Below are 26,681 nucleotides of genomic sequence, written 5' to 3' on the forward strand. Positions count from 1 at the left end.
GGTCTATTTACACTTATTTATATTATTTATTGTCTCATCCACTAGATGGAAGCATTTCACCTTTGAAGCCCTCGACCTCAGGACCTCACCCCTGCATGAACCGAGTCCATCTCACACACACACACACACACACACACACGAACACACACACACTAAACCCTAATTCTAATTCTAACCATTAAAACCAAGTTTAGCCCTCTGAAGGTGTATAAATCAAACTGGCCCCTGCACAGACAGAAAGTACAGGTGCACACGCACACACACACACACACACACACACACTGGTAGGGTGAAGACTGTTTTGTTGTTGTTGACATGTGGGCGTGGCCTCGGTGACTGACGGGGGGGGGGGGGGGGGGGGGGGGTCTGAGTGCAGTTAAATCCGTCCCGGGTCGATGGTCGCGGCTCAGTCCGGAGAGTGAACCTCCTCCTCCTCCATCATCCTGCAGCAGCATGTCGAACGCGGACCGGGTGGTGTTGGCCCTGGGGGGAGCGGGGACTGTGGGCTCCGGGGTCGTGAAAGCGCTGCTGGATAAAGGTGAGAAGAAGATGTAATATCCTCTGACTTCCACATTCACGTGTGTGTGCGGAGGAATCTTCCATCATGACGACTTTTGAAGACATTTACGACCACTGTGTTACTTCATGAGCATCTCCCTCCTGTGAGTCGATAACTGTCTGATGGCTGATGGATGTTAATCCAACGTTGACGTGTCTTCGTGCGTAAATTTGACGAGCCCCATAATTCTTTGTTTAAAAAGTTTGCCGACAGCCTTTTGGAAATGATCGCACACACTTTGACGTCTGATGGTCTCTTGTGTGCCAGGTCATGAAAACAAACAAACCTCCAGTGCGCATCACAATCGTCTCTGGCTGCTGCGCGTAAAATGGCACAACAGCTGTTCATATGACGATGACATTTTTAATGTAGACCCTGAAGTTTGTAAAGATAAAGATATACAAATATTTTTTTGATGATGATGATGATGAATACATGAAAATATAATTTCATAAAGGACATTTGAGCCATATACAGAATAGATGAGACTGACTTTAAAATTAACCTATGATACATTAACTGTCATGGGAACATTGAACATGAGGAATGTTGAGAGGTGTTTTATATTAAAGCAAAACGTAGAAACCCAAAATAGAAAAATAAATATTTGTGTTTTAATATTGAATAGAGCTGCAACAGTTAATGGATGAATCGATTAGTAATCGATTACTGAATTAATCGCCAACTATTTTGATAATCGATTAATCGGTTGAAGTAGTTTTTATGAAATAAAAATTCAAAATTCTTTGATTTCAGCTTCTTACATGTGAATATGTTCTGGTTTCTTTGCTCCTCTGTGACAGTGAACTGAACATCTTTGGTGTGTGAACAAAACAAAACATCATTTTGGATTTTTGAGAAACACGATTGACATTTTCATCATTTTATGACATTTTATGAACCAAACAACTGATCTATTAATCGAAAAATAATCCAATCGATAATGAAAATAATTGTTAGCTGCGTTCTGAGTTGTGAGTTTATGATAATTTATGCCTTTTTGGTTTCATCAAAGTTGGATTCTTTTTTTTTTGCTGGTGGTCAGATCTGCATCACCTCGTCATCATGTACAGTATCACGTTGTGGTTGGAAGTAAAGTCCTTCATCCTCCGTCTAGACGCTGCCTCAGCCCCAAAGCTCACATATATTCTGGTTTTATTTATTAAGCCGGCGACGGAGCAAGCAGCCGCAGGATGGCGTGACCATGAGTTCACTGTAGTTCTGGATTTATGTCACATTATAGATTTGTTGTTGTTTGAGTTGAGACGTCTGATGACCTTGATAAACAAACAGATCATTTTCGTGTGAGATTCCAGGGATTAGTCCTGTCGTCTGTGTTAAAGGTGTGTGTGTCTGTGTGTGTGTGTCTGTGTGTGTGTGTGTGTGTGTGTGTGTGTGTGTGTGTGTGTCTGTGTCTGTGTGTGTGTGTGTCTGTGTGTGAAGGGTTTAAAGTGGCAGTGATCTCCAGGGACAGCAGCCGGCTGGAGAGACTCAGAGAGTTCATCTCCCCCAACACGAAGGAAAACCTCACCACTGTGGTGGGCGACGTGGGTGAGTTCACTTCACTCACCTGGACAGCTGGCTGTCATCCATCACTCCATCCATCCATCACTCCATCCATCACTCCATCCATCCATCACTCCATCCATCACTCCATCCATCCATTCATCACTCCATCCATCCATCACCCCATCCATCCATCACTCCATCCATCCATCACTCCATCCATCCATCCATCACTCCATCCATCCATCACTCCATCCATCCATCCATCACTCCATCCATCCATCCATCACTCCATCCATCCATCACTCCATCCATCCATCCATCAGTCCATCCATCCATCCATCACTCCATCCATCCATCCATCACTCCATCCATCCATCACTCCATCCATCCATCACTCCATCCATCCATCCATCACTCCATCCATCCATCCATCACTCCATCCATGATTTTCCTGTTGTTGGAGCATGCTCACATGGTCACATGGTCACATGGTCACATGGTCACATGGTCACATGCTCTCAGTGACGTCTGCATTTTAGAAGGTGGGACTTTCCCTAACAAGACCCCCAGTGCGATGTGGGGCCCCCGGCGGTTTTCGGCTATAGACTCTAACCCGGAGGCTCCTCCCTGTTCCAGGGTCGGAGGAGGGGGCGGAGCAGGCGAAGCGGTCGCTGCTGGAGGTCGTGGGGAAGGTGACGGACGTCGTGTCCTCTCTGGGCTTCAGCTGGTGGCAGGGAGGACCCCCCCACACCCAGTCCCTCAAGGAACTACAGTGGGTGAGTGCTTCGACCACTGGAGCCTCCATTCATGTCTGACTGTTGAGGCATTTTTCCCACACCAAATGAAATTGTGATTCTTGTTTCCCTCTCACTTCATCTCTCCAGGTAATGGAGACTTTACTTTTCAGCACGTTTGTGTCCTGGAAGACCTTCTTCCCCCTGGTGAGGGACGACTCCAGCTGCACCTACACCTTCGTGACCGGTGGGTCCCTCAGTCGAGCGTCTCTCTGTCCGTGTGCAGCAACTCTGGACAGAACTGTGGTTTGTGTTGTGACGTTCAGAAGCTGAAGACAAAGGCTCACGTCGAGTGTGACCCCACACCCGGTACAGTCCAGGCTTTGTTGTATAAAATAGGCTGGAGACTTGATTTGTAAAAGAGCGCAGGGAGTGAATACTGACGTGGTACACGCCTGACCCGTGCAGGTTGCCCCCCGCTGCTGCTGCTGCTGCTGCTGCTGCTGCTGTTGTTGTTGTTGTTGTTGTTGTTGTTGAGCTTTTTTGGCCACTTGGGGTCAGAAAGACAAACTAACTGACAAACAGCAACAGTTATTTAGAGTTTATAGAGCTTTTTCCAATGATAACTTCCTGCTGCTGGTAAGGACGTGGATGGGAGCACTGACTGAAAACAGTGAATCTGTGGAACCTGTGAAGAAAATGAAAGAGGCCAAACTACACAGGTAGTCAGGTGATGGTTCGCGGCGCTGAAGACGTCAGATTGGTTGAATACTTTGTTTTATTTCAGCCGTTCAAATTTCCACAATAGCGCGTAAAACATGTTGTCTGTTGTCGTAGTATTTATGTTGCACCATCGTTGTTGTGTAGTCTCCTGCATCACCGCCACCTGCTGGACCGGAGTGTAACAGCTTGTTGTAGCCGTCTGTTGCTCATTCGTCAGCAGACTCATTTGGCCTAATCTCTAATCTCAGACCTCTAACGTCTGCAGGAACCTTTTAGTTCCCTGACAAAAAGACCCTGGGACTTAAACTTGCAGGTACAAAGGTCTTCGGTCAAAATGCAGCTTTACGACTTGACTCGTTTCTCATCACGCACTTGATCCGTGACTGGTTCCCGGTCGATAACGAGGTTTTGCGTTACACGTTTCTTTGCCCCAGGGGGAGCAGGAGAGAGGCTGCTGATGCCCGGGACAGGCTTCCTGACGGTGGGCGCCGCCAGCGCTCTGGCCTTCTGCCAGGTGCTGCGGGAGGAGTACCCCGACCTGCCCTGTAAACTCAACCAGGTGAGACCCACACGCCTCCGTCTGATCATCAGACTCCTTTACAACCTGGTCGCGGTGGAACTATTGATGCGGTCGAATCAGGAACAAGGAGACCGTGGACGTCCTCAGTGTTTATACAGCATTTAAGAACTCTGGTTCGTTACACGGATCAACAAGTGGTCAGTGCATGGTGTACCCAAAACCTGCCTAGCCCAGTCCGAGTGATGCGTTTACCTCTTGAGAACCTCGTGTCGTCATCTCAGGACAAAGGGCCACCAGACTGGAACTAGACTAAACACTCTGAGAGTCAGGACAGATTATCCCCGACACTAGTGATCCGCCTGCCGTGTCCCCAGACGTCCGCCGGGCCTTTGTTGGTATGTTGAGAGAACAACGACCCTGAGTTGCTCTTTAATGCGCTCGTGGTTCCCTGCAGGTGAAGATCAACACGGGCGTGGCCACTCCGGAGCGCATGGCCCCCGGATACCTGAACCACCTGGACCTGGGCGAGGCCGTTTCCACCCTGGTGGAGAAGCGGAACTCCTCCCACATGGTCTTCACCATCAGCTGCCCCGCGGACCTGAACACCGTCCTTCTGGAGAGGAACCTCTAGACCTGGAAACGCTTCATTCACACTCCCGTCTCTCACTGAACTCTCTCTCTTTGGTCCATTTGTTCTCTTCTGAACAACTCGATGTGCCCGGTATATTCTTTCTACTAACACTGCGTCCTGCTCCCAGTTCTTAGATCATCAGCATCAAGTGTTGTTCTTTGCATGTACCGTCGTGTGATGATCGGATTTACAAGACTCACCTTCTCATCGTTGCACATTTCTCTCTTATCCATCTTCACTAGACGTGATCCGCGATATAACACCACATTCTCTCTACGGATCTGCAGAACACACATATAGTTTAATAAAAGTAGATCTGCGAAGGCCGAATTGTTGGTGCGAGCAAGTTGCTTCCTTACAGTCTTTTGAACAAGTGGTCTACAACACACAGGGTGTTTGGTCGTAGATGATCATCTACAAATCTGGATTTAAAGACGCTCGTGGAGTTTCTGACCATATATAAAGGCGATGACCACGATTAAAGCTAATCCACTGAACGACATGTGAACATTGCAGATTGTGAAGACTTTAAGGAACTGAAGGAATAACGCTCAAGTGACCAGATTCTGGGGACTGATGCCGAAAGTCTTAAAAAGCTGGAGACGTTGACGATGTTGAAGACTTATAGCATTAAGAAATTGAAATATTCTGAATTTACAAAAAGCTGAAATATGCAGAGTTTTGAATTCAAATACCAATAAACAAGGAATGTTCCAATCCAGCGTGTTCGTTGCCTCAAAGTTTGTCTTCTTTAATGAAACGTTCTGGACGAGCTGAACCACTAATACCTTGGTTTTTTACTTTCCCCTAGCGTGACTCCGTCCCGGTCAGAAGCACCAGCACCGACCCCCTATAGCCCCTTTGTCTGCGGCCCATTATTTAGGGCAACATGTCCCTGGGATGAGCTGAGCAGAAGATCGGAGGGGATATTGTTGTCGTGTAAGGTCCTGTTGTATACGGCCTCATTGTTGTCTCGTATACACGACATGCTCCCGCCATGAGAATGTAAATTTAGTCGCCTGTACGGAGGAGTTGGGTCGACGAGGACGACTGTGATTGGTCGGGAGAGCAAGAGCAGTGGTAGTTCTGGTCGGGGGGTCGGGGGGGTCAGTCACAGTTTTTGTTCTGAACTTGTCGGCTCACGGCTCAATTAGGCCAAATGACGATTGAAGTGCGGGGCCCCACTTTCTCCTCACCTCCTCCAGCTTCCCCCTCACGGTGGAACACACCCACACAGGCGAGCGGCCATGTTCTGCGACTCATCTCATTCTAATAGGAAAAGAAAACTGGCTTTTGTCCCGAGAGGGAAACGAGGGGCCGCGCTCGGCCCAAGAGGCCTCGACAGGCCGAGGGGTCGGAGAGGAAACGTGAGTGAACAGACTCAATGAACGCTCGTTAGTGGGAATGGGACTTTTGGCCAAGACGAGCAGCAGCAGGTCGCGTCCTCTAGCGCCACCACCAGGTCTCCTGACTCCTGCCTGGTCGTCGCTCTCCTTCCGCTACCACGACAAGATGGCAACTGTTCACAGGACTCATGTACTTTCTTTGATTTTATGGTACGGTGGCCCTGAGAGCACAACTTCTTCTCACAACACACGCGCCACAAATACACACAACACCGACAAACTCCACTGAGCTGAACCCAACCAACCGAGCGCCACAGATGAAGGGTAGAGGCGGATGTTCGCTCCCCTTGGGCAAAATAAGAAAGTTAAAGAAGTGGGCTCCTCGTCAGTGGTGTTGATACATGGTGGTTTATTTTAACGTTGGGATCAGATGCTCTCGGGCCACCGTACCAGCGATCGGGTTGGAAACACTTCCATCGCGCCTCGCGCCTGACGATGCAACAGATCAGAACCAGAACGAGGAACAGTTCGATGTTGAGAAGTTGAACAACAGCTGCAAAATCACTGCTCTGCTTCTGATTAAAAACTGGAGCGGAGATGAAAGGGATTCCAATTTTGGGATCAGATGGAAAAACAAACAAGTTGTGATCTTGGCGCTCTGCCTTGTCCCAAGAGCAGCAGCGGCACTTCACCACGACAGCGATGGAACGTGTCTGACCTCACGAGTGGCTCCACCAGGCGACGCCACGAGACGACGTCTGACAGGAGTTTAACGGGAGCGGCCATGAAACGACGGATAAGGACTCACACACACTCCGGAGGCTCGTGTCCGATCAGCTGCCAGCTCTGAGGTCAGGAACACACAGACGCCAGAAGTCTCCAGTCACGCCACCCTCCACCGCCGGGGCGCGTCGGGATCAGGACACACAACCACACACACTCGTAAACAGACGCGTGTCAACCGGCAGTTACCAGCTAATTGGTTCAAAATGTGGTTTGGTGAAACTGGTCAGGGCCGAATGTCAAAACGACAGGGTGAGAGGGAACATGTCGCGGCAGCGGCCATGTTGTTCGGTGAAACAACCGCAGGAACAAAGTCAGCTCGTATTTCGAGATTAAAAATGTTGAGGATTTTTTTCTGGTTCGTTACACAGATCAACAGGTGGTCAGTGCATGTCCCGGTGGTTGTATTGAGCTCTTTCAGAATAACGTCGTCACCTCTCAAACAGAATGTCTGTCTCCATAGTGAGGTGGATGAGCTCAGAGACGCAGCCAAGAGCTAAACTCAAGGGCTTCAAAATGGCCGCTCACAAACCGACATCATGTTGAAAATCATAAATCAAACCACGACTCGTCACATGACGTTGAACTTTCCTCTGTTCTCTCTTTATTGACTCACGTTATAGTCTCACGTTCTCAAGCGTTCACAGTAAATTCAGTTTTAATAAATGAAACATTCAACATTTTCACATAATGTACAATAAATAATTTACATGATGTAGTGGCTGAATCCACTTTAATGTATATATATCGCAGCGTGCTGCCATTTAATATTATAATTACATTAACATTTATAACGTTAGACGAACATCTGTAATGTCACAGAAGCATTACGCAGTTAGCAACAAATCAAAACACTTCAGACACTTTGTTTCACATCTTTTGGATCCAGGCAAAAATTAAAATTCAATTCAGGCAAAACTAAACAAAATAAAAAAGACAATTCATAAAAAACTTGAGCCTTTTCGCATATTTTAGTCCACAAACCTAATTATCACAATCTGTCGCTTCAACTTATATTTTTCAAGGTTTTTCCGAATGTGGTTCGATCTCCGTCCTTTTGTTCTAGGGCTTTAAAAAAAACTGACTTTGAAAGATTACAGACAATTAGTTAGTTCTGACATCATCATATCTTCATTTGAGTAACCACACGTCACCGCCGATAAACGGCAGCATCAGAAATTTTCACTCCAGTTCAGATGTTTTCCACAAAACGAGCTCAAAAGCTTAAAACCAAACGTCTCGATGAAAAAAGTAAAAAGTAAAAAACAGAAAAGAAAACCCCTTTAAAACCATCACACGTCTAATATTTGAACATAAACCAGTGAATAATCCAATAATAATCCAAATATATCGATTGTTTGGCTATAGAAAACAGTAAGTGGAAACAGGAAGTTCACCTTGAGCTTTGTTTTGGAGTTTGTTGATTTGTAATTTAAAAATAAGAAAGTTACCTGCACTAACTGTGGCCTCAAACTCCACACACACACACACACACACACACACACACACACACACACACACACACACACACACACACACACACACACACACACACACACACACACACACACACACACACACACACACACACACACACACACACACACACACACACACACCTCCTGTGATCCAACGTCTGAACTCAAAAAGCCAACAATCCTGTGTGAACCCTGAACGCCTCAACACCCACCAAAGTGCATTAATGTATATTTAAATTCCAAAAAAAGTCTGTGGATGAATTTTTGCCATTGGGAACACAAACGACTTTCTTTCCTTCTGCGTCGCTCAGTGCGGAATTCAGTTTCGTGTGAACATGGAAAATTTTGTAATGTTTTTAGTTTTTTTGCGAAATCTGACAAACGTGAGTTCATATGAACCCAAAAGGTCCGTTGAGGAAAAACATTTTCCACCAACAGTCTGTAATGGATTCATATTCATCGTGATGACCTCACATACAACGGAAGATGGATCTAAAGTAACAAACGTCCCTTCAGAAATATCGACGAACCAAGATCCTCTGAGTGACAGGAGGGAAAATTGTTTGTAAATTGTTGTTTTTTTATGTATTAGTATAAATCAGTGGCATCAGGTTCCCTCCATCAGAAATCCCTTTGACAATCCAGTGTTAGTTTATTCTTCAGGCTCCGATGTGGTTAGAAGAGACTCACGGTCTCTGGGTTAAGTCGTCGGAGGTAAAAAAAAAAAAAAAAGAAGAAATTAAGAAAATAAAAAAGGCGCATGCATCAGGTTCGTTTCAGCCGTCGCCTCTGGAGTTCCGCAGGTTAAGTGAGGTGAAGCGTCGGGAGGGTTCACAGCGGCCTGCGACACAAAATGAAATTATTACAATACAATCTTTGTTTTCACTCTGACGGGGTTCAAATGAACACGTCACTAAGACCAGAGGAGACGAGTCGGAAGTCGTGTTGGATCATGATGTTCGTCTTTACCGTCTTCAGACGAGTTTGTCCGCAGCAGCAGCAGCAGCAGCAGCAGCAGCAGCAGCAGCAGCAGCAGCAGCAGCAGCAGCAGCAGCAGCAGCAGCAGCAGCAGCAGCAGGTCCCGTGTGCAGAGACTCGACGTAGGCCAAGGCGCTCTGCAGCGAGGTCAGACAGTATCCCTCCTCTCCAATCAGATACCTGCAACAACAAGTCCACTGTCTCAGGAACTAAGTGACCAACACGACTGAGCAGAAGAATCTCAAACATCCTCGTTTCTTTTGGCTGAAAACATCAAATCAGTTGTTTTGTTCTCCCCTCAGTTAAGAAGATCTGATCCAAACCTCGACCACAACCGGTCGTTGGAGCCACCGGCGTTTTATCTCCACGTTCACAGTCGTGAAATATGAATGAGCAGAAAGAAAGAAGGAATGAAGCTGATCTGTTGTTCTCACTATTTTTATTATCATTTCTTCATCACCCGACGTGAGTCGACCTCATCATCATCCTCTCTCCACCTCAACCCACTGAACTAAGTTGGACTTAGTTACCCCGACATTCCTCGGCCGATCCGACCGGCTGGGTTTTTACAACCTGCTGCTTTTATGTCTGTTAGTCGATCTCAGGGTTTTGGTCTGAACTCACACGCAACAAGACTCAGTTTGATGAAACTGTCTCACATGAGATATATGTATATATATATATATATACCTTCCACCTCAGAGCTGCAGATGTGGAATATTCTTCAAACCCTTATTTTAAGACTGACGTCCGGTCACATGAGCATTTTACTGTATGAATTCAAGAACGAGTTCATAAAAAGATTGTGACCAAACGACACAAACCCCTCTACACACTCTATTATCACACTCATTATCATTTGCAATATAATAAAAAAAAGAAGAAATTTAATAGGGGCAGTAAGCTATTTTGGAGAAAGATTGTATGTTGTGATTCCGTCTGGTCGGGGGATCGAACCCGCAGCCTCGTGTACGTGAGATAGACGCTCCCTAACCACAAGGCCATAACCTCTGAGTCGTAGTGTCTGTCGCCAGCACGTCTCTTAAAGTGTCAGCGAGTGATGTTTACATATTTTTCAGAATTTCTATACGAATGATAATAATCGTTAAGGGAAAATCTGTTCCCAGTACAGAAACGTCCTGAGCAAACTGTCCCATCAGGTGTGAGGCCGTTGGATGAACTTCCATCGCCACGTGTTACTCTGTTTGGTGCAAACAAGAAGAAACCCACCATCCAACATCTTTCTCCAGTCCCGACAACGTTGACTCACCCTTCGTGGATGAACTCCTCCAGCGCCGCACATTCCGACACCAGCTGAGGACACTGGCTCCTCAGAGCCACGAAGGACAGGATGGGCAGCAGGTCGTCGGCACCGCTGTGGGAACGAGAGAGAGAGAGAACAGACGAGGACGGAGGTAAATAAATAGAGCAGAAGGGAAGAAAAACATTTACAGAGCATGATGGTCATTGTGTTTCCCCCCCGGGGGCTGGGGGCTCTGCGTGTCCAGGGACGGGCGTGATAAAGAGTTTTGTTGGGAGGACAAATTGCAGCCTGGGAGACGATGGCAACCTGATAGTGTTTCCCTCTCCCCGTGTGTGTGTGTGTGTGTGTGTGTGTGTGTGTGTGTGTGTGTGTGTGTGTGTGTGTGTGTGTGTGTGTGTGTGTGTGTGTGTGGACAGTGAGCGGTTTGTTTAACGCCGCTCACACGCAGAGCAAACCGCTAACCGCTCGCGTGAGAAGGCAGGTCCGCTGGCCCTCCACTGACCCGACCGCCTGCAACTGGATACACCCCCTCTCTCTGTGAGGTGTGGACAGGCTCATGTAACCGCAGCGCTGGACCTCACACACACACCAACTATAATCTTCACTACTGTAAACACTACCACACGAAAACTGGCGTCTCTACATTCCAGCGATACAAAGCTTCTCTTCTGTGATTCTGTGATTCCTGAGAGACGATCATCCTCCGCTATTATTATTGAGTTTGCGGCGTATTTCAATCTTCGAGTGGGAGGATTAAAAAGGTCAGACAAAGGTCAAGCGCAGCAGGAAAAGGGCAGAAGGGGAAAGTGAGTCTTAATTAAATGAGTCTTCAATAAGTGATGAAGCGATTTAGCCGAACAATGGAGGAGAGAGAGAGAAGAAAAGGGGACGTGGACAAAAGCGTCCGGCAGAACAAACGATCGGCAGACGGGTCCAGGACACGCACGCACGCACGCACGCACGCACGCACGCACGCACGCACGCACGCTGCCCTTGTGTACAACAGGGTGTGTGCGTGTGTTGGGGTGAGGCCGCAGCAAATAAACAGAAACTCTGAGAAGTAAATTAATGATGTGAATATTAAAGTCTTTCCTGATTAAACACCATGAGCTCATCCGTCAGCAGAGCGACATGTTTATACATTTTAATATTGTGTCTCTGCCCAGTTCCAGTGAGTCAAACCCTATAATTCATCTACAAAATGTTCATTCAACATCCTGAAACGATGAAAATAAAAAAACAGACTATTTAATCACATCTTTGTTTCTCTTGAGTTTCAAATACTGAGTCGTGGTTATGTAAATATGATGAACGTGAGCTTCATGTATCGGTGCGGACATCAGTCAGTCGAGCTCTAACCTCCACCACGGGTCCAAGAGTTGCAGAAGGGGGCAGCAAGCGTTTTATACGGAACACCTTTTGTAAAAACCTGTGAATCGTTCCTCGCGGCCCGCCAGCTGTATTGATCTGTATCTATCCAACTTGTACGTCTTATTTACCAACCACAGTAAAAGTCACATTCACACATTCATACAGTTCTTATTCCATCACTCATCCTTCATCCAGTCACCAGAGGCGTCGCAGGGTTTAGTGTCCTGCCCAAAGAGCCAGGATCAAACCATCGACCTTCTGGTTAGTGGACAATCCTTTCCACCTCCTGAGCCACTGTCCCTCCACTTTTAATCTCCTCTTTCATCACTATCCATCTTATTTCCCCCCCCTCACATTTTCACCAATATCTCAGAATAAAAATAAGGGTAAATAATCCTAAGATATTTAGTGACTGATTCTACGAGTGTGAGACTTCGTGCAGCTTGATTGAATGTGAAGTCGACTGATGAGCCTTTGTGGAGGTCTGAGCTTCTACCGAGTGAGTGGGAGATTCCAGTTTCCAGTTTCACCTGTTTTCAGCGAAAACTCTGGAAAACCACCGGACGGTGTCTGAAGTAAAAAAAGGTTTTTCATGTCCGTTTGTTTAATTCTGCAGGAGTGTGATGTTGTGTAATGCTTATGATGCTATTTGCGCATTATGTTATGTCATCAGCTGAGGGTTGGCTCTAAACCAACGTCTCTGCTCTGTATTTTTTCTGAACTTCAGCGCCTAGAGAAAAAGATAAATAAAAAAATAACGTTCCAACAAAGTCTGGATGAAAACCCTCCGAGAGGTCCTGACCCCGGACAACGCTCCTCCTCCGCCGGCCCTGATCACTTCACTCACATTCCAACTGGAGGAGACAGATGTGGAGCAGGAGACGACGCCTCAGCCTCCGTTCACCAAACTCAAAAGACAAGTGTGTGAAAGAGACAAGATAGAAGATGAATCTTCAGATAAAACGGAGAATGAAACCTTTTATTTGTTGACGCCACGTCCTCTGGGTTGAACGTCTGTTTATTTAACGTGTCCGACCTTTAAGACCGACTCACCAAACAAACCCAGTAAACGATTCTGTTCTCAGACGACGATCCTTCTCCCACCAGGGACAGAAAACAGATCGTCTCAGTTTGTTTATTCGCTCGTTCACGAGGAAAATCTCTGTCTCTGCTTCTGATGCCAAACTCCTGACTCACAGAGGAGTGAAGCATCGCTGCTGTGACTCCACAGGACGAACCTCCTCCGTGTTTCAGAGCAGTTTGAACTCCAGTGAACTCTGTGTGTGTGTGTGTGTGTGTGTGTGTGTGTGTGTGTGTGTGTGTGTGTGTGTGTGTGTGTGTGTGTGTGTGTGTGTGTGTGTGTGTGTGTGTGTGTGTGTGTGTGTGTGTGTGTGTGTGTGTGTGTAACACTGTCACATCGCTGTGACCCACTGAGCTTTTGTCTGATCCCCTCGTGGTTTTGTACTTTTTCTTCTCTTTTCCCCCAAAACTCCTGAGTCTGTTCCAAACCAGACAGGACGACCCACTTTTAGCCACAGTCAGGGATCTGTGGGGGGGGGGGGGGGGGCACCAGGCCCAGAACACCCCCCGCTGTGCCCGGCCGAGGAGCTGATGAGACCTGACAGGGCAGCGAGCGAGGCTCAGAGCTCTTCACTCGTGTTTCAATGGACATCGTCTTTTTTCCTCCTCATCAGAAACTTTGAGTCAACTTTATTTTGAAGTTTGATTCGTTGAACTTTGACTGCAAACCACACAAACTGAATAGTCTCTTTTCTTTTTATTTTCCCGTAGCTTGTATATTTTTTTGTGTTTTCGTCCCCACTTTGAAATTTTTTTTTATGTAGAAGTTGATGAATTATTACTCACATGGCGGCAGTTCTGTGCGTCGGGTCGACCTCGTGCAGACACATGTAATCCTCCGCACAGGCACAGATGACACGCAGAGTCCGAACTGTGACGGAACACATCGCAGGAGAAACACGTCAACGCTGTTGTTCTTAGAGATATATATATAGATATATCGATATATATATAGATATATATATAGATATATATGGGGTTAGGGTTACCACAAGTGCGTACAGGTAAAAAAAGTATTTTTTTACCGCCTGTGGAGGCCAAGAAGAAATCTGGATCGTTAATTTAACAAATTAAATGTCAGATTTCGGGCCATGAAATAAATAACCAACACAAGTCCGAGGTTCATGTGTCGGCTTTACGTTTTTAAATGTTGAATACAAAATCATCCGCGACCACAAAGTCAAAATGGCGCAAACAGAAACTCTAAAAATTTATGAATAATCAAAGGAAAAGAACAAAACAGGACGAATAAAGAAAAAAAGAAAATGAAGGAAATTGTTTGCAATTTCAAGATTTTCTTTCTCAGTGTTTCACATAATTTCAAACTGGAGATTTGGGGAATTTTAATATCAAATTTTCACAACACTTTTTTTCATTTTCCCACATTTTTGGACAAATCACCAATCCATAATTAATAGTAAAGTTGTTGGCATTTTTAAATTTTTGAAGTTACTAAAATTACATCAACAGAAACTGTACACAACACAATAGAAAATGAAAAAATAGATGAAATGTACAAATAAAAATGAGTTTTCAGCAGCAAAGGCCTCAAACATCTGTTTGCTTGGTAACTTGTGTCATAGTTCAGGTTCCTTTTGTTTTCTGAAACTGAACTGTCGTGTAACATTGACGAACTTGACGGTAAAATATGGTTAGAAAATCAGATATACAACCAATAATACGATAGAATTGGATGTTTCAAATAGTTTCAAAGTCTTTCTAAGGAAACTAAAATCAAAGATTCCCTGGAAAAACTAAAAACTGATGAAACTGAGTCACAATCACCAAGAGTGTGTCAGGAAGCAGAAAAAACAAGCGCTCACCGATACATTCCAGCTTCTTCTGCGGGCAGCAGTCGTTCACTAGCAGCTTGAGCTCCTGCACCGCGGACTCGTAGGGGTAGGAACCTTGCAGCGCGCCGGGTTCTTGGGGGAACAGTTTCAGGGGAACGCCGAGGTCTGCGGGGGAAACGTCCCAGTAAAGCTTCATGCTTGTTTCGTAAGACTGCTCCTTTTCCATGTTGACCTTCCTGTGGAGGAAAACAAAGGAAGAAACAATGAAGACAAGTAAACACATGACTACCTGGTCATATAAATATTTATTAAGACGCATAAATCTCTGACCTGAAGAAAGATGGAAAATATCAATGTAACATTTCATTTACCATAAAAAAACTGTCGACTGTGAAAGAAGAGCTGCGACAGTTGATTGATTAGTAATCGACTACTAAATTAATTGGCAACTATTTTGATGATCGATTAATGGGTTCAAGTAGTTTTTATGAAAAAAAGTCAAAATTTCAACTGATTTCAACTTGTGTGAATATTTTCTGGTTTATTTGCTCCTCTGACAGTGAATTGAATATATTCGGTGTGTTGACAAAACAAAACATCATCTTAGTGTGTGTGTGTGTGTCGGTTTTTATATTTTGTTTATATGCTATCAAAAAAGGAATCTTAAAAAAAAAAAAATTAAACTCAACACTGCCACCCTGTGGTCAATTAGAGAAATGTAACTGAGGCTTGACATTTTACAGTTTAGCCATAAACTTTATTATAAATAAAAAACAAAAACAACTAAAAACTTATGTCAAATGTAAACAAATACAGACCTTTTTTCGGCATTTTTTATTCTGTTAAATTAAAGTTAATCGATTATCAAAATAGTTGCTGATTAATTTAGTAGTTGATTACTTATCGATTAACTGTTGCTGCTCTAATCCATGCTCCAACACATCCGGTGCTTTATGGTCTATTTGACTTAAACGAACATCATGCATTGAAGAAGATTTGAAACTAGAGATTGAACCATAAACTCCTCAGGAAAATGTTAACTGACAATATGAATCAAGAGTCATTTTCTCATAGAACTTCTATAGAAACAGACGTCCAACACGTCGTCATGTAGGACAGGGTTTTTTTAAAGCTGCACTACCTGAACAGAGCCAGCAGGGCGCTCCACAGGGGCGCGAAGAAGGCTTCCTCGATACTGGCAAGGCACAAGTCTTTAGAGGAGGCGGTGTTCAGACACTCGAAGGACAGTAAACACAGAGAGAGGAGCTGATCTGGAAACATACAGAAACATTTCATGTAATTCTCACACACACACACACACACACACACACACACACACACACACACACACACACACACACACACACACACACACACACACACACACACACACACACACACACACACACACACACACACACACACACACACACACACACACACACACACACACACACACACACACACACACACTTCCTGTACGACCCTGCTAACCGATTGCTATGTGAATGTCTTTGACCGTGGCCTTCAGATGTTCCTTCATCGCCCTCATCTCCAGCTCGTCCATGTGGCCATCGTTAAGCGCTGAGGTGTCGCTCATCAGCTCCGGATCGTCGTAGGCGCCGTCGTCGGGCGGGGCCCAGTCCAGCTGGGTCAGAAACTGCTCCAGGTCCTCGAACGAGTTTTCCCGGTCCACTGGCGCCTGAGTATGTGGCTCTTCGCCGTCCTCGTAGTCGTCGCAGTCGGCGGGGAGGTCTTGAGAGAACGAGGGCGAAGACGACAAGCCGCAGACGCCGCTCGCGGTGCTGCTCGTCCTCCTCTGGGCCTCTGCGTGACCCAATGAGATCAGTCGCACGAACAAATGGAACAACAGGTACTGAACATCTGGAGAACAAGCGCCAGGCTCTAGGCTCTACCTGGGTGGAGGAGGCAGCGAGACGGCCTCAGCAGCAGCGCCGGACTCTGGCCGAGGCCTTTGCTGACGATGGGGTAGAGGCGGTTGTAAACCCGGTACTGGTGTTTCCTCAGCAGCTTCACCACCGGGTGGTCGGACCGGCTGAAGAGACACAAGAGCAATCACACAAGTCAGAAATCTGTGCAGATAACAAGGACAGGAAACACAAACACCTCTGAACCATCGTGTTATTGACCGAGAGGCTGACGCAATTACAACCCGACGAGAGAGAGGTCACAAATCGGTTGATTCTGGTTTCTTATCCCAAGTTAAAGGGGCAGTAAGCGATTCTGAAGACGACTCGTCTCTCTCTTTGTTGTTGTTGTTGTTGTTGTTGTGATTTTACTGCTCTGGCCACGAACCCGGGTCTTCCGGTACAGGAGTCCTACGCACTAACCACGAGGCAAAAAGCGCAGAGTTGCAGCGCCACCCTCCAGCACGTCTCTTAAAGTGTCGACCACACACACTCACTCACCTGAGCAGGTAAGAGACGAGACGTGACACCGACGTGAAGTCATCAGGATTCTCCTTCATGTTCGCCTTCCACAGTTTGGGCCAATCCTAGTGAAAAAGTATAAATTACTTACTAAAACCCTACGATTTCATATGATAATGTTGTTTGGTTGGATTATTGTTTTATGCAACTTAACAGGAAATTGACAGATGAATTATTTAGTTTTTCATTATTCAAAAGAGCCACGAGCTGTTCCGAGTTTTAAGCATTTCACATAATCACCACAGATTTGATCTGGAGCTCTGTTAGCTGGTGGTGCTGTCATGCTTCCGTGACGTCGACTCACATACTTACATGGTCCTGCTCGTACTCCAGGACGTTGGTGTAGAGCATCCGCTGCTCCTGCTCCTCCACCGTCATCGACCCGGAGGCTGAAAATCTCCTGACGTGACAAAACAGACAGGTATTGACTCGAGTCCACACTGACAGGAAGATGAGTGTGATCGTCAAGAGTCACTGAAAAGTTTTGAAAATTGTGAAATCACAGGATGTAGCCTTGGACCCAGATGAATTCTGGGAGCTCATTTAAATTTATTCCTTAAGACTGTCTGGATTTTCCTCCATTGGGAAGTGATTTCCCCTCCGGCAGAAATCTTGCCGGTCCAATCACAACAGATTTTATGATAATGGGGGCGGGGTTTATACCGTGACACTGAGATAAGCAACTTTTGTTAACAACCAAGATGGTTGCCACTGATTAAACAGACATTTCACTAAAAAGTACCAGAATTTTTTGGTCTGTGTCCGTCTGTAACGCCTCTTATGGACTTAGTGTAGAAAACATTTTCTTTTTTAAATAAAACATCACTATTAGGACTGCAACTAACGATTATTTTAATAATCCATTAATCTGTCGATTCATTTCTAATTAATTAACTAATTAATGGATTAGTTGTTTGGGTCATAAAATGAACTGTGACAGAAGAGCAAAAGAAACCAGAAAATATTCACATAAAAGAAGTGGAAATCTGAGAATTTTGACTTTCTTCCCCCATAAAAACTACTTGAAGTAATAAATCGATTATCAAAATATTTGGACGATTAATTTAGTAGTCGATTACTAATCGATTAACTGTTGTAGCTTTAATAAAGATCTCTAAACATACTCTTATTGTCTGTACATATTGGTAAATAAGTTATCTATATAGTAGGTTTTCTTAAATGAAAAATAACGCGAACATAATCCGAGGACGTGTGACAGACCCCCACATGACCCCAGATTCCTTTTATGAAACAGCAAAAGTGACGAAAAAACCTCGAATTGTGCGGCTCTGAATGTTTTTTTTTAAACAATTGACCTAAAAAAAACTCCTGAATCTACTGAGATCTTTACCCTCAAGACAACGAAACAGATAAAAGCAACATTCAAATGCACTTTGGAGCTCGGCTGGATATGTCAGCCTCGTTTCAAAGTTTAGGAGCAGCTCAGGAGGAACTGCCGAGAAGACAAAGACGACACGATAAAACTAAAAAAAGCTTCTTTTTCAAAAACGAGCCGATCTCCGGAACGTCGTCCTGAACAAAGCGGTTGAATGTCCAACAGATGTTGCTCCGGACATTGTTCAGCGTGTAAACTCCTCAGTGAGTCCTAGTGAAAGCACAGCAGGAGAATCTCTGGAGAATTCACAGCGAGCGAGATGACGGCAGTAAACAAAAACACGCTTGAGTTTCCGGAGCCTCGTGCTGCTCGACCCAGACGCCACAGAACGCTCCGCAGATTTCCCCGCTGTTGTGAACGCGTCTAGACTCAGATTTCTTGCTGCGTTCGTCATATGTGAACAAAAAAACTCTAGAGAACGTCCAGACGCAATTCTGCGAAGAACCAGATCATTTGTTTTTTTGTTTACATTTACATCCTCACACACACGTTAGCTCAATACAGCGAGTGTACAAACCCAAGTCTAATCTAATCTAAGTTGGCCACTTGTGGAGTTTGACTTGTCAGTGACAGCCCGACTGTTCTCTGATCACAGGAGACGTCGCAGCTCCGGGTTGCGACGACAAAAAGTCCTTGTGACTCTCCGGAAGACAGAAGAGAAGAGACTGACGGTTTAACTTGTGGAGTGGCAAGGTGTGTGTGTGTGTGTGTGTGTGTGTGTGTGTGTGTGTGTGTGTGTGTGTGTGTGTGTGTGTGTTACCTGTTAGCCTCTTCCTGTAGCCTCAGTCTTCTCTCCTCCATCTTCCGCTGAAGCTGATGTCAGGACACACATCAAGGAAACTTCACAATTGTTTGTCGTCACAAACTTTTTAGTTGTACGTGATGATTTAAATCAGGCGTTATGAATAACGCAGAAATTTGGCAGAAATCTCAAAAACTAGAGATATGAACATTCCCTTCTGTTCATATCAACATACCACAGTGCGTCCCTGTAAAATATACATGCAGTTAAATGATATATTATCTTTATTTCTTTTTTTGACAACTGGTTCTTCTTTGGACTAATTTTTTTTTTTGAAGTCCCGTATCCTTAGCAGCTCCGAGTTCACAGACACAGAAATTTAATTAGCTACTAACAGTTGAAGATTTTTCCGGGTTTGTTTGTTTTATTCACCCTGAAGATTTCATCCTTTGTCTCGTCAATCAACTTGTTTAAATCTGTCATTGTATGGTATGTATTTTATGTGTTTATGTCTGTGAAGCACTTTGTAAACCTGTGTGCTTTATAAATAAAGTGTATTATTATCAATGTAAAATGTGCACGCTTGCTCATCCCAACCCCTCGGCATGAGTCCGAATCGTATTTTTTTCTGTGGCAGAAAAGCACCGGAGGAAAAAAAGAAAGGTTCTACATATCTGTTTTGTTTCTATGACAACAATATTTCAACATCACTCCCAACATAGTGTGATAGATTTGCATCGGGCCTTCGGTGTTTTTTATTTTATTTTGATCCCTTTGCCACCGCTCAGACAGACAAAACAAGAAGTTGTGTAGTTGTTTTGTGTTTAACTACACAACTAACAAAACATACGGTGGTTGAAAAATACTTTTTTAAAGTCAGTTTCTTCTCAAGTATTTTTTTCCTGCTGTCACACAGCTCAGGGTTAACACACACAGCAAATCAATTTTCATGATTACCAGGGTGACGAGTTCCGCCTCATCTGATTTGCTGCCCAAAAAAAAAAAAGAAACGCTAAACTGTCAAAACGAGCGTCTTTCTGAAAATCAACGACATTTTCACTAGAAGTACTCTGATTAAAAAGGTCAGAGGTGCCACTCAGAAAGAAAAAAAACAAAACTATATGGAATCTGTGGACTGTTGAACCAGGGAGATTCTGAAAGTACAAATTGAAATTAGTGACCTCAAAGACAATATTTTATAATTAAAAAATCTGTTAAAAAAAGAATGTTATTGTTACACTATGACTGTAGTGTTGAAGTGATACTTCATATGTTTCTGCATAATATGAGTATAAAGTCCTGATTTGTTTGCACTTTTATGAATTATTGTAATTTCTAGTGATCTGACAGCTTTAAAGTTGCCACCTACATCAAATCCCTGAGTCTCTCTAACGTTTATAATATTTGATTCCCATTTGGAAACTACAGGACAGACTATCAATGAGAACAAAACATCTCAGGTTAAATTATGTGATTTGAGTATGAGTACTAATACACCAAACATTCACCAGTCGACGAGCAAAGACACGAGCTGACGACAGAAGGATACAGCATCCTGTCGGGCCTTGGCTATGATGAGGTTTTCCATCATCTGCCGCTGGAGAGACAGTTTCTGCAATTACATAAAAAAAGAAAATGACTTATGGAAAAAAATAATCTGTTCATGTCAACAGATTATACAGATACATTTTGTCTGTGTCTTCTGTCGTGTGCGTGTCTTGTTAGTCAATGGTAGCAAATCAGTTTCACCCACTCAGTGATCAATAAAGTTAATCCCATCCAAACTGTTGTCTGTCAACATCACAGAGGGAAAACAAACAGTTAAAGGAGTTGGTACCAACACACACACACACAACACACAGATAGACACACACACACACACACACACACACACACACACACACACGACACAGACACAACACACAACACGCACACACACACACAGACAGACTGAAACAAACAAACACACACACACAAACACGACACACACACACACACACACACACAGAGATAGACACACACACGACACAGACACGACACAGACAGAGACTGAAACACACACACACACACAGACACACACACACACACACACAAATGAAGTTTGACATGTGAAGACATTACGTCAAGGCCCCGTCCCAACATTATTATAGCATTTTTTGTTGTTGTTTAATTCACTGCAAAAATAAAAATCTGTGTTTTGTTTACATGAAAACGAATGGCTAATCACAAATGTTAGCATCACAAATGTTAGCATCACATATGTTAGCATCACATATGTTAGCATCAGCTGTAGTGAACCGATGCGGTATATTAAGAAACTTCGTCGCCGGTTATTTATTTTCGCTCTTCTTCTATTGTAACCGACAACATTTAGAAACACGTGCTAGCTCACACGTGCTAACACATGCTAACGGCTGTCGGGTGTGTTGTTCCGTGTAGCATTAGCTCCGAGTTAGCTTCCGCCCCCTGGCGTCACGCGGTACCTTCACGAACGCCTTCAGCTTCCTCCAGTGGGCGCGAAGCTCCACTTGACGTCGCAACATCGTCCGCATCTGGACGACAGGTTCACGTCATTTCAATGAATGGAAATTAATAGATACAAATAAATATCGGATGTTTTTATTCTTTTTTAGTTTTACGGCGATGTCGCGCTTACCATTGTTTTTTTCGTGCGTTTTTCCACCGAGGAGATGAACCGAGGAGATGAACCGAGGAGATGAACCGAGGAGCCGGAGCTCCGCTGCGTGTCGGACTGACCTCGACCGCGTCTGCGACGGCGATTTAAGCGAAGTCGCGCGGTCACCGCCCACTCACGTTTATCAGCTGCTCAGGTGCGTCACAGGCCGACGTGGACAACGTGACCGGAAGTGCCTCCCAGGTGATGCGACAGAATAAAATTTCGCTTAGAAATCTAAATAATAATTTTGCGATTTAAGTACTTTTGAAAAAGTACAATCATAAAGTTGTTCAGTCTCCGCTCGACCAGCGACGATGCAGTGAATATGAAAATAATATTATGACGTCACAATGAAGCTGACCTTTGTAAGTCATTGTTTTTTAATGATCATATTTGGTGTTTGAATTCTTGAGTTATGACCATATCCTGTGTTCCATTATACTTTGGAACCCGGAAGTCGGGGTGGGGATTTTTTTCCGACCAGTTGCCATTTCCGACTCAGAGGTCGTAATGCCAAGTTCCTAGATTATACTGGAACGATAAACCCGAGTTCTGATGGTATAATGGAAACCAGCAATAGACTGTGAATAAAGACGGCAGCATGACGGCTCTTCTAAAGTGAAGCCAAATCCTCCTGATCGCCCCCTGGTGGTGTCTGGCTGCAGTACAGGTTACAAGTCCTGCATGTGAGGCTGTTCTTATCACACTGATGTTTGTTCACGTGTTCATGTTTCTGATCCCTTTGCTTCTCATTAGTTATTTGATAATGTAAAAAAACGTGCTGAGACGTCATGACTGACAGCTGACACGGGCGGGACCCCGATACCACGGCTCCACATGCACAGACTGTGGCCGTTTCTCAATGTGCGTTCTTCTCTGTACTTGCATTCTCTTGTTCTCGTGAAACGTCATCAGTCGCGGCCAAAGTACTGTTCCAATACAAAGAATGCATCGAGCCAAGAACGGTCCACATGCCCGGATGTTGTTCTCGCCGCGCCCCCTTTACCGAGGATGCATCGGAGGAGACTAGTGTGTTTTTGGGAGAGCTAAGTATCCCAGAATACATTTCGCGACAACAAACGGCAACGCGATTTCGATCCAATTATATATTGCAATGCTATTTTCCTCACTCTCCAAAATGTCCTCCACAACCCACCACAACGTTTTTTTGGCCACTGGCCATCATGTGTAGTCTATAGAGTGCAACATTTGTAAACTTTTATAAACGAAAGTACGCTGCTGTTCCAATTGCAGAATGACCATTCCGCGTCCTCCCGTTCTCGGGAGAACGTTCTCCCGAGTTGAACTCTCAAGAACGTTCTTGAAAAAACGCGAGTACGTAATCGCTTTTGTATTGAGAAACGGCCCTCTGACTCCACATGACGTCACCAGCAGAAGATGGCGGCGCCTTTGGGGAACGTGACGTCCCTCTTTATACTGTCTGTGGTTATGTCCAAAAACTCATTGGGGTTATGAGGTCACGATTTCACAGTTCACTGTCCTTCATATTTGACAAGCCCTAATATCAGATCATATTCAAAATAAAAGTCTTAATTGATCAAAAAAAACAAAACACACACACTCACTCACCAAAGACGTCTTCTGGGAGGCCTGACCCGGTGCAAGTCTCGCCAGACGAGCTTCGTAATTGGCTTTCAACTTCTGGTTCAAACGTGAGGCTTGTTCAATGGGTGTCAGCTCCCTACACACACAAACACACACACACGCAAACACGGATAACATTTAAAATCCACATGGATGATGTTCTTATAAAAAGCTCATACAATCACCAATAACATTAATATGTGACCAGAAAAAGATTCTGTATTTTTAAAATGTAATCTTTTTAATTAAAGAAAATAACATTCCCTGGCATGAAGATTATTTAAAACATTTTCAGTTCATTATTTTCCCACCACCAGCCTAAAACATTTAAAATTCAAGACATGACAGTGTGTAAGAATCTCATGTTTTCATCTGATCTAAAAGGTAAAACCACGAGTGACTGGTTCTGGGAATTTTTTTTTCCTCATCCCAGAAAATTTCCAGGCAATGGTTCTCGGAGCGACACCAGATCTTACTTTTTGGTCGCGTCCCGCGACTCCTCAGTTTGAAGTCTCTGGAAGATTTCAGGGGGGAGAAACGGGGAGAGCTCGCTGGTCGCCGTCGGGTCGGTTCCTTCACGCTGCTCTGTGTGGACAGGAGAACCACAGCAGTGAAGACAAAAGTGCTGATTGGTTTAAATCATGTGGCTGAACATTACTTCCAACTTGTCCTCTCTTTAAGAAGAAGAATAGGACCGGAGGTGATGTACTCACCAGTGTGTGCAGCGATGGCGAGCGGGAGGACGGTTGTCCGATGGGCTCCTGAGGAAGCGGGGGCAGAAGCGGAGAGGTCAGGGGGGTCAGAAGCGGAGAGGTCGGGGGGGTCAGAAGCGGAGAGGTCAGGGGGATCGGCGCTCTTCTTCTTCTCCTCTACGAAGGACCTGGCTCGCTCCAGACACTGCTCGGCCAGCGTCAACATCCGCTCCACCTCCACCGCCGCCAGCTCCTCTGAGGCCGCGACACCTCGATGAAGACACAGAGGAGAGAAAAGTTTTTCTTTCTTATAATCAACTTCTGTATTCAAGTTGATTAGTGACGTTCTGTTTGTCCACTCGACTCCATCTTGATCGTTACCGATTTTAAAATATAACTGCAGCCTATGATAGTGGTTTACAACACTTATTCAGTTGCCCCCCTCCCTCTGTGTTTACTTATTTTAAACATGTACGTGTATATACCATACATCACGTGTGTATATATGCATATGGTCGTATATACAGGATGTATTCTACTGTGCATGTGCATATAGATGTTTCCTTTACCAGATTTCTAAAAATACACTTTTTATTTTTATTTTTCCAGACCTGCACATTTCCCTTCAGCTCAAACACAAATTGCATAACAGTTAGAAAAAAATAAAGAAATATGGAGTTTCTGGTCTAGACTGAGTGTAGTAACAAAACTCAAGTGACGACAGCTCAATGATATTGAATTCTCTTGGGTTACAGTGAGTCGTCTCGTCTCTAGTCTAAACTCGCTTCCCCCCCCCCCCCCCCCCCCCCCCCGAAAAAAACGAGCCACTTGCAAAAAAAAACCTGGATTCAATTCAACGGAAGAGAACAAAGTACAAAGTGAAGATTAAAACTGTATCTGTTTGAAAATCCGTGCTCGTGTTGCAGTCGACACCAGATGATGGTGCAGGGGGGAGAATTACATCTGATGACATACGTTGTCATGGTGATAAATGTGTGACAGGGGAGAGAGCAAACATTCTCAATGGGTGCAGACAAATATCTCTAGATGGGACGTTTTATAACGAAGTAGCAGAGAAAACAGGATTGATATCAGTCGTCGGGTCTTTACTTTGTGTCGCAGCGTCCTCCAGCAGAGCGTGTGATATGTAGTTGATGGTCCGGAGGTATTCACAGTATGCTTCCTGCAGAGAGACACCTCACACACACACACACACACACACACACACACACACACACACACACACACACACACACACACACACATATATAGTTTATACACTTATCGTTTTTCATACCAGATATTTTACAGATACATGACGCTCTCTCTGTTTAAATGAAGACGCCTCTGTTGATGTGTTCACACCTTCTTCATCAGTAAATTATCTCACAGCTCACAAGATGTGTCGAGTGCCGTTTTAAAAAAGGAAATGAGATCAGGATCCACATCATCACTGGTTCACCGAGTCATTGCACAGCAAGTAGTTTAACAAAAGCAATATACTGCAATTGAGTTTGCACATGAGGAGAAGAGAATTCACAAGCGTCAGTGTGTGAACTTGACACGTAGATGCTGTGAAAACTTCCAGATGTTTCTCACAGGTCACAGAGTCTGTTGAGGTGTGAGCGACGACACAAGAACCTTCAGAGTCTGAATCTTTATGACACTGATCATCTCATTTATACCTCATGTGCATCAGGGGGGAAAAACGTTGAATAATAAATTGGATTATTCGTAAAATGTCAACATGTTTAATCTGGAGAAACAGTTCCACGTGTTTGAACTGGTGATAATTAATAAATCCTCTGTGATTCTGTGTAGTTATATTCATTAGATTTATCTCTGTATTCTGCTTCTTTGTGACACAAAAGAGAAACTTAAAGACATTTCATTTTAAAGAAGCTAGCTAACTAGCTAACCAGCTAACAGCTGTCGCCCCTCCCCTCCCTCCGTCTGTTTACATCTCCTCCGCCTGCTTCCGGTGTTGTTGGCGGGTTAAAAACGTCGCGTAGTGTGATACGTCACCTTGTGTTCGCCGCCTCCGTCGCACTGAATCGCGGCTTTGGCCATTTTCATGGCGGTTTGAAGAGGTTTGACTCCGCAGTCCGCCACAGAAGACATGTTTCCTCCCGCAGTCGCCGCCTCTTCTTCTTCTACTACTAATTCTTTTGCCCCAACTTTCCTCTTCGTTCTTCTTCGTGTGCAAGTCATGTCCGATAGCAAACTCTATGGACACTGCCCCCTGCTGTACCGGAGTGGTAGTAAACGAGTTCACCTGATAAACATCCAGGGTTGGCTAGTAACGGATTACACATTACTTCATCAGATTACAAATAAATTATATATCACA

At 44.6% G+C, this 26,681-nt stretch overlaps 2 protein-coding genes across 9 annotated transcripts; one reads left to right on the plus strand and one right to left on the minus strand.

The window, feature by feature from the left end:
• Positions 1 to 381: 381 nt before the first annotated feature.
• On the plus strand, positions 382 to 5,397 carry si:dkey-238o13.4 (uncharacterized protein LOC560780 homolog). Its single transcript, XM_035643527.2, has 6 exons — positions 382 to 538; positions 2,003 to 2,110; positions 2,705 to 2,844; positions 2,953 to 3,049; positions 3,960 to 4,084; positions 4,500 to 5,397. Exons 1-6 carry the CDS (start codon positions 454 to 456, stop codon positions 4,674 to 4,676), a joined length of 732 nt encoding a protein of 243 aa, XP_035499420.1. The 5' UTR covers positions 382 to 453; the 3' UTR covers positions 4,677 to 5,397.
• A 1,984-nt stretch (positions 5,398 to 7,381) lies between these two features.
• Positions 7,382 to 26,507, minus strand: vps9d1 (VPS9 domain containing 1). Of its 8 annotated transcripts, none has more exons than XM_047333339.1 (18): positions 26,357 to 26,507; positions 25,442 to 25,514; positions 24,353 to 24,601; positions 24,116 to 24,224; positions 23,625 to 23,736; positions 20,907 to 20,969; positions 19,376 to 19,428; positions 17,532 to 17,619; positions 17,199 to 17,284; positions 16,686 to 16,825; positions 16,264 to 16,596; positions 15,911 to 16,040; positions 14,800 to 15,005; positions 13,763 to 13,847; positions 10,532 to 10,636; positions 9,363 to 9,441; positions 9,253 to 9,302; positions 7,382 to 9,124 (listed from the first exon to the last, which is right to left on the minus strand). In XM_047333339.1, exons 1-17 carry the CDS (start codon positions 26,450 to 26,452, stop codon positions 9,258 to 9,260), a joined length of 2,052 nt encoding a protein of 683 aa, XP_047189295.1. In that variant the 5' UTR covers positions 26,453 to 26,507; the 3' UTR covers positions 7,382 to 9,124; positions 9,253 to 9,257. The 8 variants fall into 8 exon arrangements, with proteins under 8 accessions (XP_047189295.1, XP_047189294.1, XP_047189292.1 ...); XM_047333338.1 differs by having other exon boundaries at positions 9,253 to 9,311; XM_047333336.1 differs by having other exon boundaries at positions 9,253 to 9,319; positions 9,362 to 9,441.
• Between the last annotated feature and the right edge of the window lie 174 nt (positions 26,508 to 26,681).

The sequence above is a fragment of the Scophthalmus maximus genome, chromosome 7 (genome assembly GCF_022379125.1).
Source record: "Scophthalmus maximus strain ysfricsl-2021 chromosome 7, ASM2237912v1, whole genome shotgun sequence".
NCBI lineage: Eukaryota > Metazoa > Chordata > Actinopteri > Pleuronectiformes > Scophthalmidae > Scophthalmus > Scophthalmus maximus.

What these genes read in the sequence shown, in the direction of transcription:
- si:dkey-238o13.4 (XM_035643527.2), top strand. Translation starts at nt 454, where the DNA reads ATGTCGAACGCGGACCGGGTGGTGTTGGCCCTGGGGGGAGCGGGGACT. An exon ending in CACTGTGGTGGGCGACGTGG is followed by an intron (nt 2,111 to 2,704) that starts GTGAGTTCACTT and finishes TCCCTGTTCCAG; the next exon opens with GGTCGGAGGAGGGGGCGGAG. An exon ending in CACCTACACCTTCGTGACCG is followed by an intron (nt 3,050 to 3,959) that starts GTGGGTCCCTCA and finishes TCTTTGCCCCAG; the next exon opens with GGGGAGCAGGAGAGAGGCTG.
- vps9d1 (XM_035641578.2), bottom strand. Translation starts at nt 26,452, where the DNA reads ATGTCTTCTGTGGCGGACTGCGGAGTCAAACCTCTTCAAACCGCCATG. An exon ending in CGCCATCGCTGCACACACTG is followed by an intron (nt 24,225 to 24,352) that starts GTGAGTACATCA and finishes CTGTCCACACAG; the next exon opens with AGCAGCGTGAAGGAACCGAC. An exon ending in ACGCACAGAACTGCCGCCAT is followed by an intron (nt 10,637 to 13,762) that starts GTGAGTAATAAT and finishes TCGTTCCCACAG; the next exon opens with CGGTGCCGACGACCTGCTGC.